This window comes from Dipteris shenzhenensis, chromosome 8 (assembly GCF_047967505.1).
Source record: "Dipteris shenzhenensis isolate YYH24624 ecotype China chromosome 8, Dip_SZ_1.0, whole genome shotgun sequence".
In the NCBI taxonomy this organism is placed as follows: domain Eukaryota; kingdom Viridiplantae; phylum Streptophyta; class Polypodiopsida; order Gleicheniales; family Dipteridaceae; genus Dipteris; species Dipteris shenzhenensis.
In genome coordinates, this window is record NC_141603.1 from 24,224,342 (window position 1) to 24,241,918 (window position 17,577).

The 17,577-nt window shown below is 51.5% G+C and overlaps 1 protein-coding gene across 1 annotated transcript in view; it reads left to right on the forward strand.

The window, feature by feature from the left end:
• LOC147899315 (intraflagellar transport protein 172-like) overlaps positions 1 to 17,577 on the forward strand; it is a 440,631-nt gene that overhangs the window by 45,831 nt on the left and 377,223 nt on the right. Inside the window, exons 10-11 of the mRNA XM_087377692.1 lie at positions 67 to 159; positions 376 to 441. Of these exons, the coding sequence (XP_087233818.1) occupies positions 67 to 159; positions 376 to 441 (159 nt within the window). The remainder of the gene's footprint in view (positions 1 to 66; positions 160 to 375; positions 442 to 17,577) is intronic.

Consider the following 17,577-nt stretch of genomic DNA (forward strand, 5'->3'; position numbering starts at 1 on the left):
GCCTGTTATGAATGCTCCTCCAATCTCAGTTTCGATGAGGGTTACTTAAGTGTAAGAATGGGGCAGGTGATTCTGACGCAGCTTTTACCACATACAAGAATGCTGCTCCAATCTCAGTTTGGATGGGAGATACTGAAAATTAATATATACAGGGAACAGGTAATCTATTTTCTGCTTTCAAAAATACTAGCGGGTGTTATTTTCTCCATTTCACATCGCTTTTTATTTTAAAGCCAAATTTACTAGCTAATCTTTTACGCATGATTGTGTTATCAGATCCACACAATGCCTTATAACCTCTCTGATTGAAAGAAAACAATGTCAACTATTCCTATTTTTATCATATGCAATTGGTGACTGCACATTTTATTGCAGTATCTCGTTGCACACACAGAAGAAACATTGTTGCTTGGAAACCTAGAGAACTGCAAGCTATCAGAGGTTTGAAGATTTTTGCATTGTAAAATGATGCCTTCTCAATATGCTTGATTCTTCGCTTTTTGTTTCAGTCTGCCCTTTGATAGATCATAGCGTAGGAAATGTGAAATTTTAATTCCTAATTTACTGAAAAAAGTAATTTATCCCATTCCAAATAAAAGAGTATACAGCTTATTGACTCAGACGGGGTATTGCAGTCAGATATTGATCCTAACACACCTGCTAGGGATGATGCCAAACATGCTATATGGCAGTGTTATTCCTATATTGGTGAAACCAGATATGCAAGTTGCACTTGATACACCTTTCACCAATATAGAATTCAAAACTGTACTTCTTGCCCTGCATAAGGGCAAGTGATTGGCCTCAGATAGGCTTAGACCCTCCTTTTTTATTGCTCACTACATACACCTTTCACCAATATGGAATTCAGGACTGCGATTCTTGCCTTGCATAAGGGCAAGTGACTGGCCACATATGGGCTTACACCCTCCTTTTTTATTGCTTTCGTGGATGCGATTGGAGACAATGGTACCTCGGCGATACTGTATACAGCTGATGGCCATGATTTGGTAGTATTTGGTCGGATACTGTACACACTCTGATGGCCATTTGGGTGAGCATGTAGGCGTCCTCCCTGGCAGCTTTTGCCAAGAGGGATATATTCCTTAGGGAATGGAGTGGCTCCCCCTTTTTCTCGGAGACCATAGCAGGGTTGAGGTGGCACTTTCGTCCCCAACCTTGGATTTTTTCTAGTTTGCTATGAGGAGCTTTTTATTGGCTCATTTAGGGTATCTATTCTCATGCCTACATGATGTATTTCCACCTTGAGCTTGCTCTCGTGGATTTTGTTCACACTTAATAGAAGTCTTTTTCATTAAAACAACAACAACAGAATACTGAAGTACAGTCAATGCAACAAAGGTGGGAGAGCTGACTCAATCCCTACCCTCTCCAAACTCGACTAGCGGCAGGACATATCTCCAATCCCGTTGGGACTTTTTCAAAACTCAAAAACAATTACAAAGGTGGGAGATGTAAATCACTATTTAAACATTGATCAAAACGCCCAACTTCTGAAACATATTCACATAAGCTTAGCTAATAACCAAGAAGCCCCAAAATGCTAGTGTTGCAGAAGGCCAACGTTCCGTAGACATGAAACACAAGTACCAAAACTTGATCCAAGAGGAGAAATAGTGCACACCACGCTTGGACTCGTTGTTGGGAGAGCTTTACCTAGAGTACTGCAAGTGTTGAAGGGGTGCCACCAAACAATAGGCAAAATGAGAGCTTGACCTATTGCTATGAGAGTGAAGCACTCCTTATATGCTCCCACTCTCGAAGCACCCATCCTAAGTAGATTGATAGGAGTGGTTGATTGCCCCCCCATTGCTAGTATCCAAAGGACGATTGGGGAGGGTATGGAAAGCGATTCGACCTGCACCTATACCCCTCCATTGCCGTTGACCTGCACCTACAAGGGGCGACGGAGGAAAGAGCCTGAAGGCAAGGAATAAGGAGCGACAATAGGGATATAGTGAGAGAGAGGAGCTCCCTTGCTTAAGTTTTTCCAAGCCCGCTCTTATGTGGTTCTTGTAGGAATATTACAATGGTATGGTTATGCAGGTTAGACTTAGCTCGCTTGCCATCGACCTGCACCTATACCCCTCCATTGCCGTAGACCTGCACCTACAGAGAAGGGGCGACGGAGGCAGGAGGCTGAAGGCAAGGAATAAGGAACGACAACAGGGAGATAGTGAGAGAGAGGAGCTCCCTTGCTTAAGTTTTTCCAAGCTCGCTTTTTTGTGGTTCTTGTAGGAATATTACAATGGTATGGACCATGGTTATGCAGGTTAGACTTAGCTTAATTATTCTAGCTATTTTATTTTTTCATATCTGGGTTTAATATATAACCAAGGTGTTATACTTTCATTGTGGAACTATTCAATGGAGCTTTCTATGTGGGTTAAACTCCTGTGTCTTTGTCCACTTCGCGCCCTTCCATAGTTCCAACATTTGCTATTAGACCCTTTGCCCAATCACTTGAGGATTGCCCCACCTCATCTCCATTGTGTTGGCACTTGTGCTTATCCTCGAGGGCATCTTTATCACCATTCTTGTGGACATTTTGTGGGAAGGTTCATGACTGGTTTTGCCTCCCATATGGTGGGCATTTCATGGCTGGGTTACTGCATCAGACTGTGCACCAAGGCTGCCTCAGTTCAACAAGCTCAAGACAGGGTGCAAACTCGTCACACTTCGCTGACCCTACTTGTCCTCGATGCCCCACCCGTAGTAGTTGAGTCAGTTCAGCATTGCCTCTGGGAGTGCAGACAGGCAAGGACGATCTGGAAGGGTGTTGCTAGGATTTTTAGCATTTTTCATAGAGCACCCTTCTTCATGACTGGGGATCAGTGGCATGGTTATCTCTTACTGGCCCTCAGGTGTTTTTTGAGGGACATGAATCAGACACAGCATTCATTATACGACGACACTCTGTGGAGTCTTGTTTTCTCCAGGATATTCCCTTCACTCCTTTCAGAGATGCTAATGCCTCGGAGGACACATCATGGGAGATTTTGGCTAGCATTGCAGCTTGGCATATTTGGATGGCCAAATGTACGGAGGCGATGGAGGAATCTCAAGTTCATTCCTACCAATCTGGCTAGTATTTGGACAGATACTATACACACCTTGGTGGCCATCTGGGAGAGCATGCAGGGATCCTCCAGAGCAGCTACTGCCAGGAGAGGTACATTTTTCAGAGTTTGGAGAGGATCTCCTTTCTTCTCTGGGTCTCCTTCAGGGTTGAGGTGGCACTTTCAGCCTCCACCTTGGATTTTGTTAGCTCGTTTTAAGCTGATTTTTTTCTCATGCATGACATGACGTACTCCCGCATTTGAGCTTGCTCTTGCAGTTTTCATTCATACTTAATGAAGTAAAAAAGAAAGAGTGACTTCTCTATTCTGGAAGGATTTCTAGATCCTGTTCTAAAATGATTTCTGAGAATCAGTACAAATCTAAAAAGTTCCCCCAATGAGGAGCTCTGGTCGGCTTCCAGCCTCTCAGTCTAAGTGGAAATTTCCTAGCATTACAGACTGTGTATCGAAAGAAGGAGAGACTCTTCTCTTGATGCCCTGCCTCAAATCCATTCCCATTCCGTGGGATCCCATTGCAAATATTTTATGGGGACACCTCCTTAGAGACAAAGTATTGCATATACAGACACTCTCAAGCAATCACTATGCCGTCATGTGTTGACCATGTGTCAACCATATGTTGCAAGCGTTGACCACATGTCAACCATGTGTCGACATATGTCAACCACATGTTCTCCCAGGAGTACCATACGCAAGGTAATCTCATTTTGAGCGTCGCACATGGAGCAGTCAGAGACATTAATAGCAGCTGCACATGGCAAAGGCGTCATTCAATGGTTCAGTGGAGTGTTTCAGTGGTAGAAGGTCATGAAACCAGAGTAATGCTAGGTGACCATATGACCTCTTGTACAGGGTGAATGTGCATGGTGGAGAAGGGAGAGAGAAAGGGTAGGCTAGGGAGAGAGATAGTGATACACTCAAAAAGAGACATAATGAACTGGAAATGAAATGACTAAGCAAGGAACAAAATAAGAGTGCTCACATGTAGACCAAAGAGCTTGTACCTTGATACTTTATTGATTTGACACTAGACAAGTACAGCTCTTATATAGAGCACACACACACATATGAACACCAATGCATATGGGATAACTCCCAATGTGACACGTGGCATCCATAGAACACACTAGACTAGAACTCACACTAGAGCACACCAAAACTAACTCATCTTGACTTCATATTCTAACACAGGGTTGAACAAAATGACCTCTTATAAAGAGGTGACCATATAGCCTCTTGTACATGAGGGACCGAATGGCCTCTTGTACATGGGGTGATTTTAGATGGCTCTTGTACATGGATCGTATCTCATCCAAGAGAGCATAACACTATCAATGCATCACTTGCAATGTGTCAAAGCTATCCCTCAGCATAATATAGCATCCATGTGCAAAGCGTCCATAAAAATAGCATCCCACAAGGCAATCTAGGCCTATCAGTGCATCCAATAAGGATCACAATGCATCCAAAAGGCCTATTAATCATCCACTGCAACCCAATGCACACCACGAATGAGCGCACATGGCTCAAACTGCAACCAGAGTGATCTGCATAAGGTATGCTCAAGAAATCATGGTCCCACGAAAAAGATCGCTACTGAAAATAGAACCTGAGATGCCTCAAAACATGGGCGCCATTGCATAATCGGACTCATTAAGAAAATCTGCAAATATCTCTCTTCTCCGGAACTCCAAAATCCCAACTGATGAGTGAGAAATGGGAGTCAACACTTATCCACTGCCATGTGGCATAAATCTAAGGTTTCAAAACCTTAGAATGAAAAATGCATAACAGAGAGACGAAATCGAATACACAGAGATCTATAACTCTGAAAATACTCCACCGAATCGCGCAGGAACTGACAGGTAGGGGTTTCTCGGCGTCCGGAACGCAATGGGACAGACGGTTTTGGAAACCGTGGTCTCAATCACTAGGTCCAACACACGGACTGAAAAACGTTTTTGGAAACAGAGCTGTTTGTAAACTCCACCGAAGTACGAATGATGAGCAACATAGAAGTTTTAGGAGCTCCTGAGTCCACCGGAACTGACAGATCTGCAAATGGTTACTCCAAACTTGAGTTCCAACACCCGGGCAGAAAAAACGTAGGAATTGACACAGTGAGTCAGAATCCAATGAAATGATCCCAGATTCAAGAATGAAGGTGTTTCCAAGCTCCTGAAGTGAAGTGGACACCAAAAGCAAGCAATAGTTGCCTCTACAAGTCAATACGGAGTCTCTGTCATCGAACGGAACAGGGAAAAGCTCAAAAAACGGCTTTTCTTTGAAAAGACTTAACAGGCTCTCAAAACCACTTCGCAAAGCCAAAGTGACTTTTCCAAAGGTTCCTCCAAGGTCTCTGCACACTCGGATGCAAGTAAAGTCACCCACAAAGCTTCCCACAGAGCTTCTCCTTCCTCCCACAGAGCTGCTGTGCTTCCAAGCATTCACGCACGCTCAGCTAGATCACCCGGGCTCTGATACCAGTTGAGAGTGCTCTCAACAAAAGCAAGAACGGAAGAGGGAGAGAGAGAAACAGAGAGCCACACAAGTTTTGGTGGGTGCAGAACACCCTAATCTTCTTTTTCATTCATTTATATATGCATTTGAGTATTGTACATAACCGGGGTAAAGGCACAGTGACCTTTAACCCCCACAAAAACAGCCTCCGCGAGGTTCTTCTCTGCATAAAAGGCATCGGGAATCCTGATATTAGCAGAGTCTCCTCTCATCTAAGGCTCTAAAACCATCAAAACAATCGGAAAATTGTATGAAGTGGACACCCCAGTGCTAATGCATAGTGTCCCACTATCCAGAGTCCAATCATCCACATAAAATCCGTCAATTCGTGCATGGATAGGCATCTGCACCCTCCTGTTTGACCAAGAAAATAGGAGTGTCTATGGATGAGTGTGAAAAGCATCATCATACAAAGCATTCCGCCACTGAACTAAAATAGAAAGGCATTCCATGCTGCTTTCTCCAGAGAGTGAATCCCACCTTCTTTGCCTCCTTTTTAATTTGAAGGCATCTCAACCATGTCGAAATCACCTCCAATAATCCAGTAATCTACAATAGAGGCCCAAGAGAGCAATTCCTTAGAAGGACATGGTCCCCTCTAATGTTTGGGGCGTACAAGTTTAGCAAGCCAACCTTACATCCCGCAATCAATAAAATAATCCACTGAGCTCTAGAGGGAACAATAACCCCGTGTCCAACCACCGAGGGGAGCATGGCAGAAGAAACAGAAGTGCAAGTGCCTCTCCTAGTACCGAGAGCAGACGACCAAAAAGTGTGTCCTGAAAGTGACTTGCCTGACTTATTAGCATAATCTTTGGCATCCAGTTTGTGTTCCTGAAGAAAAATTATGTTTATAGAACTGCCAATTACACCTGGATGGAGCTGGTTACAAATCAGCTGCCTCTTGCAATGATGTTGCACACCACCTAGGCCGTGAACATTCCAGCTGACAATCCTCATCGACAAGAGGAGGTCTAGTGAAAAAGCTTACCCAACCTAGTGGCGGAGACAATCCTCTCCTGGCAAAAACCCCTCCTGTCAAGTGGGGGAAAATCAATAGGAGGGGAAATAATCCCCACACCTAAAGAGGGGGAGGCTCTGTCTATAGGAATCCTGATAAAAGCCTCCCCTAAAGTTGAGGGAACAAACTTCTCCATAAAATCAAAATCTGTCATCTTTGCCAGAGCTGCAAAAGAGTTCCTGTGAGCCAAGTATGGAGCCGGAGTGTGCATAATCCCTGCACTTGGTGGTGTGGAAGAGATTACCCCCTGACCACTATCGAGAGAAGTAACATGACGATGCGAATAAGAAGGAGGCTGTTGAGGTGGAAGGTCAGGGGACTAACTAACAGTGTGACTGTCAGCTCTGACTCTCTCCAGGGGTGAATTATGAGTGGGTAATCCCTTCTGCTCTGCAACTAGGGGAACAAGGGCCGCCACATCAGCACTATGAATGGGATGTCACTTCCCTATAAAAGATGAATGGTTCGTGGAATGAGTGGCGTCCTCCTGTGCAGAAATAGGAGCGATAGGAGTAGGACGTGATGAAGGTCCTGGACGTGCTGGTACTGAACGTCATGGGTGAGTGGCTAGTGCCAAAGGTCTAGGATGATCTGTCGAAGGTTTGCTAGCATGTGTCGAAGGTGCATAACGTGCAGTCTATGCCGAAGTAGTGGTACGAGAATGAGCTGCACCAGAAGACCTTTTAGTCATTTTCTTTTTCCTTGGGCAATCTCTGGCGAAATGCCCAGGAGTATTGCATATCTTGCATTGGTCTTGTCTCCCTGCTACCTCTATCCTCTGTTTGAAGAATGAGCCATCGGAGCATTGAAGCATGATATGGTCATCCATCATGTTAGGGTCAGAAACAATGACCCTAACTCGTGGCACCCCGATAGATTTGACTGCCTTTGCTACCAAAGAGGGCATGCTAGGAAGGGGGGGGATCTCTGTGACCAAACCAAACATGGCTGCAATAGAAGCAAGGAGTCGGTAGTATACCTGTGGGAGGCCAGGGAATCTGATGAAAAGAGAAGTGACCCGACTATCCTCCTCCATAGGATCAAAACCCAAAGAAATGGGCTTCAAGAATATTCTCCAAGAGCTAAGTGCCAAGGGATTGGCCTTGAGCACTGTAGTAGCTAAATCCAGAGAGTCAAAGACCACCTGGAAGAAACCTAGACCTAGCAAGCAAACATCTGTCAAGTGACTTGCGAGATCTCCAGGTAACACAGACAACATCCAATCCCTTTCTTGGAATGTGGAAGGATGGAACCCATGGATATGTGCAAAAAGAGAAGTGGAACACTCAACCTTAGTGTCTATCTTGAGCTGCTGCAACTCATCTTTTGAAAAAATAACAGTTTTTGCGGCCGGTGGAAGCGGACATTGATTGACTGAATGGGAATCCATTCGTTGATCAGGGCGGTGAGGCCGACTCGAACACAATGAGCTCCGTTCGATCCTTTTTGTGAGTTAGGGGGAGCCTGTGAAGGGCAGTGAGAAGGTTGAAGAAGCTAGAAGGGGCAATGAAAGGAGAGGGGGATAAGGAAGGGGCGAAGAGAGGGTAGAGGTGTGTAGAGAGAAAGGGAGAGGAGGGGAGAGGGGGGGCTGAGTGGGAAAGGGGCTGGGTGGAGGCAAGTGAGGCTAGGAGAGGAGGGGAGGGGGGCGAGGGGGCTGGGTAGGCGGAAAGAGTAGGGGGGGACAAGGGTAGACGGAGAGGGAGAGCAGAGAGGGAAGGGGGGCTAGAGGGGAAGGTGAAGAGGCTAGGGGGTGAGGGTGGAGAGGATAGGGGGTAGGTGAAGAGGGTAGGGGAGATAGGAAGGGTAGACGGAGAGGGTAGGGGGGGTAGCGAGGCTGAGAGAGCGGGCTTAGGGGGAACGGGAAGGAGAGGAGAGGGTCAACTGAGGGAAGGAGCTGAGGCAAGAAGATATGGAGGGCTGCAAGGGGGCTATACGGCTGAGAGGATAGCTGAGAGCTGAGGGAGGAGGGCTGAGATAGATAGATAGATAGATAGATATTAACGTCTCTAAAAGGCCAAACAGCCTATGAGACTAAAACAGTTGATACATCTGCTAGTGTTGTCTCATCAAAGAGAACAACAAAATAAATAAGTTGAAGGCTGAGAGCTACTAAAGGTACTTACAGTCAGAGGGACTGCAAGTGACCCAAAACTAATGAAATACCAAGCAAGTATTTACTAAAAGTACCAATTGATCAGCATAGGCAGAAAGCTAATCAATAAAAAGATTGCACTCTTCTTATGTCAAAAATCCCAATCATGGGCAGCTCTAGGATCTCATAACTCGGTGCCAAACGTTTCCGGTGTTTGGCAATGATGGCACGGATCCGATGAAGATATGGGTGCCGGGCACGGGGTCTTGGGGGCCTGGGCCTCCGTGACCTGGATATGGCGATGGCTCGGTCCAAAATCACACCACTAGAGTGTGGCAATCTGCCTGTGTGTGATAAGGTGGTGGTGGCGCCAAGGGTTTCTGATGGCGGGGAGGGCATAAAACTAGTTGAGGTGCTAGCAGTGAAGAAGTCTCTGAGTGTACTTTGCCTGGGTGGGGCTGGTCTCGGTTGTCTGTCTCCCAACAAAGTCTCTCTATGATGTCGCCTGAGCTCTGATAAAAACAAACCCAATCATTTTTTATCTTCGTACTCCACCCTACGGAGTGGGCCAAATCCCTTTTTGAATAGACAGTGGTATCTTCCTCGGATTTCATAATATACCGTGCATCTACATACATAATGCTCCTCTATCTCCTCCTCCTGCTGGCATAACTGACATATCCGATCCTAATGGGCTGTGTGGGTGTATCTCCCTGTCTCTATTCTCAACTGATGTGATGAGGTTCGAATTTGGCCAATAATACTACATAGCCCGTGAGATAGGTGTGTGTCCATGTATGTTGGCATGGCTATAAGTTCATCTTGAGATAAATGAAGAAAATGGTTCTGGTAGTGTGCCATCTTCTTCCCTAGGGGCTCATGTGGTCTAGTCCAGGTTCTCTCAGTCTCCAACTTGACAATATCAGCTCTAATGATCTTGTTTCGGTCATGGCGAGACAAGTCTGGGACAATCCAAACTGTATTGAAAGGGTGGGAGTGCATCCATTGTCAACTCATGCTCTACAAACCATCTCTGTAGCTGAGCATACCAGCACCATGTTCGACCCTCCTCTGCTAGCTGCCTGGATGATATCATAGCCAACCGTGCATATCTGGAGCCAGGTAGATCCCACAATCTATGTATGCGAGTTACTGCCTGGAACAGCAGAGCCTCAGTCACTAGTGGAGCAGCTGCTAATTCAGCTCGTATTATCGGATGTGGTACAGATTGCTTTTTTTTGCCGAAAAAACAGTGCTAATTATATTACTTCGAGAACAAGATACAAAAGGTCAGCTTGTAGCTGACGGGCTGCGTTCACAAATCGGACACAGCCCTAAAGGTAACAAAATAAATCATACTCTCACGGAGGGATAAGGCGAGTGTGAATGAACAGCCAACGGGGTGGTGAGTAGTGCCACCGAAGGCCCTGCGAAGTCTGCTCGAAGAAGAGGCCCTGTGTGTCCCAAGCCCGGAGGAAGCGTCTCCGCTTCTCCTGACCGGCCCGGGAATCTCCCTGAATCTGGTCCCACTGGCCTCTGAGGGTATGAATAATCTCGCTCCAAATCTCCGTCATGATCTGGGTAGTCGATAAGGAGGTGCCACCGAGGATCTGCGCGCAGCGCGAGGTCCAGATGTGCCACCCTGCAATGCTGCTAATAATCTCCCAGACTGGCTGCCTCTCCCGAACTCCTGTATCAGCCTCTGCTAGGTGCTGCGGGATACCCTCGAGCGGCCCCCACGTCCCCTGTGTGATAAGGAAAGTGGGGTCCTGCTGGCATGCCTCGAATAAGTGATGAAGACCAGGTGCGGTACTGCACCAACAGAACGCGCCCCAAGTGATCAATCCTAGCTCTGGTGCTGCGCGAGTAAGAATCCCGAAAGTCCACCTCCACACTTCCTGGGCGCGAGTGCAGCTCCACAGGCAGTGTTTTGGTGACTCCTCATCCTCATGGCAAATCTGACAGCATCCGTCCTGGCCTATCTGCCGCAACCAGCTCCCCACTGGAAGACCTTTGTGGGCAAGAAGCCACAGGAAGTATGAGATCTTCCGCGGCCGCCAGCTCTCCCACAAGGCCTTCCAGAATGCCTGCAAAAAGAACCTGGAAATACCCTGTGCATACCAGCTGGGCCGCTAGGTGGGGGGGCGGCTCTGCATCCTCCCAAGAACTCGCCTGCCCAGAGTCGTGCTATAGGCGAAGAAGGAGGTCGGTGTCACAATCTCTGGCCACCACCACTCTCCTGGGTCCCAATCAAGCTCTGACAAGGCCCGCCCCTCCCAAAGCCAGAGACGCCAAAGCTGCATCTGGTCCTGCTCGATGCTAGGATCGGTACGCCAGACCTTCCCCAAAAGGCCTACGACCCGAACCCTCTGCCATGGGAGTAGGGGGTCGATGAGCGCATCCTCTCTCCTGAGTCGTCCATCCCCAAAAACCGCGAAGAAGGAGATAGAGGAGTCATCCATACGTCCTGCGATCACCAGTGGGATGCCACGGGGGGTGAACTGTCCCAGCCAGCGGGCGTCACTAGGCATGAGGACCTGAGGCTCAGGTGGAACCAACCAATCAGCTGGGATCGCGCCGTCGATCTCCGTGCGTCTCGCCTGGGCTCCACGTGCACCTCCAGCTGCGTCTGCAAGATCAGCCGTCTCCAGATGTCTGTACGTATCCCTCCAAACTCGAAGGGACCGGGCTGGCCCCCTCATCCAGCCATCCCACCTGATATGTGATCTCTCCCCCAACTGAAGGCCCTCGGCATCTCTGACCTGACCGTTCCAGATAAGCGGCTGGCGATCGATCTCCTCCTGACAGCTAGGAGGGGACTGAATGAGATTGAGGCGGAGCCGCCTCCAAACCATGAGGAGGCTACGAACGAGTGGGGAACGGGGCTGAGTGAGCGGGGCGGAAGTGAAGATCCACCTGAGGGACGGTAGCCACTCTCCAACTCGGCGCGGGACACAAGAACCGACTCCCTGCTGAAGTAACATCTTCCACGTCTGCCCCCCCGGGGTCAAACCGCGGATGACAAGCTTGCCTAACAAGGCCTGACTTTGAAGCTCTGGATCGATGACCCCCAGGCCACCCTCAGCCTGCGGAAGAATGACTGTCTGCCAAGCAACCCTGGCTCTGGTATCTCTGAGACCATCCTCCCCGGACCAAAGGAAGTTCCGAACCAGCCTCTTGAGCTGTGCCACGCTGGATCTCGAGAAACACCAGCAGGAAGCCACATACCAAGCCATGGCTAGGAGGACCTGGTTAACTACCAGGGCACGACCTGCAAGGGAAAGCTTAGCAGTGCTCCAGAAAGCCAGCTTCCGTCGGATGGAGTCTAGCACCGGGAGAAACTGCTGAGCTGGCGTGATGTCTAGGCCAACCTGAAAACCAAGGTATCTAGCTGTCTGTCCCTGTGGGATCCATCTGAAACCCAAAAACCTCCCCCACTGAGAACACGCCCCGGGGTCTCTGAGAAAACCAACTGATTTGTTCCAGTTGATTTTCGCACCAGCGGCCGAGCAGAAGACCTCCAAGGCCATCCGCACCCTCTCTAGCATCCTCTCATCGTCCTGGACATACAGGGCTGTATCATCTGCGTACTCCGAGTCCAAAAGCTCCGTGTCCTCCCGGAGTGGAAGGCGAACACCCCTGATCCCTGTAGACCTCGCCCGAAGGTAGTAAGTCATAGCCTCGGCGAAGAAGAGAAACAGGTAAGGAGCAAGGGGGCAGCCCTGACGCACTGATCTCTCCAAGCTAAAGCGCTCACCCATCCTGCCTCCAATGATGACCCTGCTAGAAGCTGTCCTGTACAAAGCTGAGATACCCTGAATCCAACCTGCTGGGAAACCTAGCCGCTCCAGAGTCCCCTCCAAAAAGGACCAGTCCACTCGATCGTAGGCCTTCTCAAAGTCGAGAAGTAGAATGGCAAGGTGTGATCCGCTGTGCTGAGCCCACTCCGCCGCCTCTGAAAAGGTGAAGACATTATCCAGGATACTGCGATCCTGGACAAAGCCTGTCTGAGTGTCATGGATGAGGTCTGGGAGTAGAGGCCGAACTCTGGCGCTGATCATCTTGGCGAGGATTTTGTAGGCAGTGGTAAGGAGAGTGATCGGGCGCCACTGACGGATCTCCTGTCTATCTCCTCCCTTCGGGATGAGGCAAATCAGTCCCGAGGAAAGGCTCTCTGGCATCTGACCGCTGCTAAAAATCCTCTGCAGAGCTGCAAGGAGGGGCTGATGGATCTGGTCCCAGAAGGAGGTGAAGAATGCCCGGGATAGCCCATCCTCACCTGGGCATTTTTGTCCGTCGATGGCCATCAAGGCCTCCAACATCTCATCCATGGTGAACGGTGCCAACAACGTCGCCTGCATGCTAGGCTGGTGGAGTGTGCCTCCACACCTCCTCATGGGCACGTCGAGAACGAGGGGCAAGCGGCTCCTGCTGGAAGAGGGTCCTGTAGAAGTCAGTGGCCAACCCCAATACCTCCCCCGGATCCGTAACGATGTGATCATCCGCTGTCCTGAGACTCCGAAGCTGATCACTTGCAGCTCTCTGGCCATGCGTCCTGAAGAACTCCCTGCACATCCGGTCACCCTTCCGGGCCCAGAAGGAGAGAGAGGCGTGATAGGAAAACTCTGATCGATGCTGGAGTGTCTCCTCCAGAAGGGCTCTGGCTCGAAGGGCCTGGATCCGAAGCTCCTCCGAACCCGGGGAAGCCTGCTGGAGTCGCTGAATGGAGGCGAGGTCCCTCCGAAGAGCTCTCTCTCTGCCCCACCAATCCTGTCGAACCTGTAGGGCTGCGAGCTGGCAAATCTGGCTGGACTCCTGCAAAGCCTGCGCCACCGAGCCAACCAGATCCACGCACTCGCCCCAGTCTCTGTCCCAAAGACTACAAATACTGCTGCGTACATCCTCCCTCGAGAAAATGGAGTCAGGAATCCAGCATGAGCGGGGGGGAAGGGACTGAGCTGCCGAATCTAATGATAAGAACACAGGCGCATGGTCGGACAGTGTCGTCCCTGGAACTATACCCGCCTGACCGCCTCTGCCGATGGCCCAATCACTAACATAAAATCTATCCAGCCTCTCCAGGAGTCTACCTCCTTCCCTGCGGAAGCCCCACGAAAAGTCCAAGCTCCCGTGCCAGCGTCGGAAGGACGGGTCTCGCCAACCGTCCCTTCCTCCTGTCGCAAAGATAAAAGAGTCCCAAGCTGACTGCTCTGCCTGAGACATACCTGTAAACTCCGGTCCTCTGCCCTGCTGGTCCTCCAAGGTCTCCAGATTGTTGAAGTCACCTCCAACAATCCAGGAATCCATGTCTGGGAGAATCCCTGTAAGTGTCCTCCAGAAGGCGGCTCTACAACGGAGATCTGTGGGAGCATAAATGTTGAGGACTCCAACTCTGGATCCCTCCAGTTCCAGGCCTACCCAAAGGGCATGGCCTGGTATCAGCGTGCCATGACCGAAAACTCCCTGGGCTAGCTGCTCGCCCACGGAGGTACAAACACCACCACTCCTCCCCAGTGTGCCGATCGAGGGCTCCCAATAAGTGTGAGAACGTCCAGGGAGAATCTTCCCGCATTTGCGGGAGTGAGCCGCAGAAAGCTTGTGCTCCTGGAGCAGAAGTACATCCAAACGACCTATCACTGCTGGCTGAAGTTCCTGTCTCAAAATGAGCTTCCTAGGACCACGGGTTCCAGAAGAGTGAAACCCGTTCACATTCCAGGAAACGAGGTGTAGGCTCATGGTGAGGGCTGGGGGGCTGCGAACAGCTGTCTGCTCGCGGTCGAAGTCGAAGAAGAAGCTGACATCTCGGAGTGGAGGCGCTGACGCTTATGGGAAGGTTTGGAGGGGGAGGCGGGGTCATCCTGCCCGTCCTTCAACACCTTCAGCAAAGGCGAGAGGCCTTTGGTACCATGAACGAAAGCATTCTCGAGCCAGCTCAAGATCTCTAAGGTGGTCATGCCGTAGAAAACGCGGAGTTTCTGAGGGGTCCAGGCTCTGACATCTTGGGGGAGGGGCCAAGACAGGGGGGTCTGAGGATCACAATCTCAGTCTGAAGCGTTTGGCGGCGCAACGCCACCGCAGGCGCATGTCACCCTCGGACCACTGAGTCTCGAGAAGCTGCCCACCGGACGGGCCTATCCAGGAGCAAACCTGAGCATGTGTCTGCTCCCTAGAGCCTCCCAGACCGAGTCGTCTGTCCAGGTCTCGGTGCCGTCGCTAAGGAACGTGAAAGCAAAGCTAGGGCCATCCCTGGGGGCCAAGGCGGCTATCCTCCCATCCGCCCCTTTGCGGAGCAGGAAGATACTGATGTCGAGGCAAGCAGGGAAAGTCCCGAGGTCGGCCACATCCAAGTAGTCCCAGGGGCCAGATCTGTAAAAGTCGTGGGGGAGCTCTCTCTCCTGAAGCTGAGACCCGTCGGAGTCTGCTACTGAGGGGCTAGCGGACAGAGAAGCCTGCTCCGGTGAAGGTGTAGACTCAGGATGTCCTGCCAGCGGAGGGGGAGAGGGAGGAGGCTGGGGAATAGGCAACACAGACTCCTCAGGGGCGACTAGTGGGGGAGGAGGAGGAGGGGGAGCAGGGGCTGCCCTCGGCTGAGGAACCGTCGGTGCAACTAGCTCTGCGGGAGAGCTGAAAGAGGCGGGGGGGGGGGGAGGGATGGGGATGCATCTGGAACTGGGGCTGAGAAGGAGGGGGAGAAGACTGAGGAGGACGAGGAGGGGGCTGAAGCTGCGGGTCGGGAGAAATGGGGTGCAGATGGGGGATGGCCTGGGGCTGAATGGGAAGAGGCTGGGGAGAGGAGGAGAGGGGGACCTGAGTCTGTGGAGGGCGGGCTACCGTCGAAGAAGATGCTCTCCTAGGTCCCTGGGGCGGCTGCCTGTCAGGTCTCTGAGGTGCAGCTGCAGGTTGGGTAACCTCAGCCTCTTTGCCTTTATCAAAAATCTTGTTGTTCTTTCCTCTTTTCCTTCTAACCTCAGTCCAGCCGCCAGCTAACTCTGGTCCGGGCTCCGGTTGCCTCTGCTCCTCCTGGCGTGGCTGCCCGGAGGGGGGGGGAGGGGGCGGAGAGGGGGGGGGCGGAGGGGGTCGAGAAGAGCTGGCGAAGCGTGGACAAACAGCCGCCAGGTGCCCGAAGCCGTGACACCTCAAACACTGCCCTGGCTGTCCGGTGACTACCATGCTCTGGGTGATGCTGCCGGCATCTGTCACGATCTCGATCACTGTCGGGAGAGTCGCAAGATCCGCCACAGCCACACGGACTCGGGGGGCTCCTGCCGTAGTCACCGCATCGGCGAAAGTATCGTGCATAACCCAGCCAAAGTGGGAGCCCAGGTCCCTGACAATCGGCCGTAGCTCAGCAGCAAGACCTGGAAAAACTAGCGTCACTGGATGACGAGGTATACGGAACCGAGCATCAAAATCCGCTGCGCTAAATCCGCGGTCCACGGGACTATCATGACAATCTTTCCATCCACAGTCGTGGGGGAGCCAGCAATCAGGTTGCTCGCAGCTTTCGCATTGGAGAGTTTGAGCCAGAAGATGCCCCTTCCCATAAGGGCCACCTCCTCAATATGGCCGTCCTCTAGCATGAGAGTGGACTGGAGCCAGTCCCTGATGGCTGATCTGGAGGGGGAATGTCCAATGACTCTGCCATAAACAGAGGTAAGGGCAAAGTCATTGGCAACCTCCTGAACCCGAGATGATTGTTGCTCTGTCAGGATGACGCGGTAGGCATCTGGAGAGGGAGGGTCCGTCTGGGCCTCCGGTTCCGGGCAAGGGGCCGCCATACCGCCAAGACAAACTGCGAGGCTTCCGATGAGGAGAAGGCTGCCACCCAAAAAAGGGGGGGGGGGGTAGATGCGGGAGGGTGGAGCCTGGGTGTGGCGGGAAGGATGGAGGGCGGGGGGCGGAGGAAGCGGGATGGGGGGGCAGGAAGCGGAGATGGCGCGGGGTGGAGGAGTGGGGGCGGGGATTGGGGGCGGTGGAGAGGAGGCGGGAACGGAAGCGGGGGCGGGGGAGAGGCGGAGTGGGGCGAGAGGCGGACGGGGGGCGGGGGGAAGGGTTTTTAAAAAAAAAAAAAAGTGGAGCGAGGGGGGCGGGGGGGGCGGGGGGCGGTGAGGCGAAAGGGGCGGGGGGCGAGGGGTGGGTGGGTGGAGCGGGAGGCGGGGGGGGTGTGAGTGGAGCGGAAGCGGGGAGGGGTGGAGCGGAGGGGCAAGGGGGGAGAGACGGAGCAGGGGGGGGGTGAGCGTAGCGAGGGGGGGCGGAGCGAGGCGGGGAGGGTGAGGCGGGGTGAGGGGGTGAGGGTGGGGTGAGGTGGGGTTGCGAGGAGGGTGAGCGGAGGTGCGAGGGGGGGTGAGGCAGAGGTGAGCGGGGATGGCGAGGGAGGGCGCAGCGGCAGCGGGTGAGGGGGAGGTGGAGTCGAGGCGAGGAGGAGGAGGGCTAGGGGAGGTAGAGGTACGGAGGGGGAGGGGGAAGCTCGCAGGAGTACACAAACAAAAAGTCTCTAGTACAGATGGCTTGCTCCGGATCATGCGGGCAATCAGTGTCACTAATGGCCTTTCCAATCTCCTCCACTCAGTTGCACCCCCTACACTGGGGCCCCATATAGCTGCACCATAAAATAGTATGGGCACCACCAATGTCTCAAACAACCATAATTTTGTGCGTGGCTCTTGGAACTGTACATGTGCACACTGTCTCTCTAGTGCCCCAAAAGCTGCATAGCCTCTATCCAATCTGGCATCAATCGCGGCTCTCAATGAAAATTGTGGACCAGAAAAGATCACCCTGAGGTACACATAAGATCGTACCTGCTCTACTGTCTCACCTTTGAAAGTGAACTGTTGTGCTAA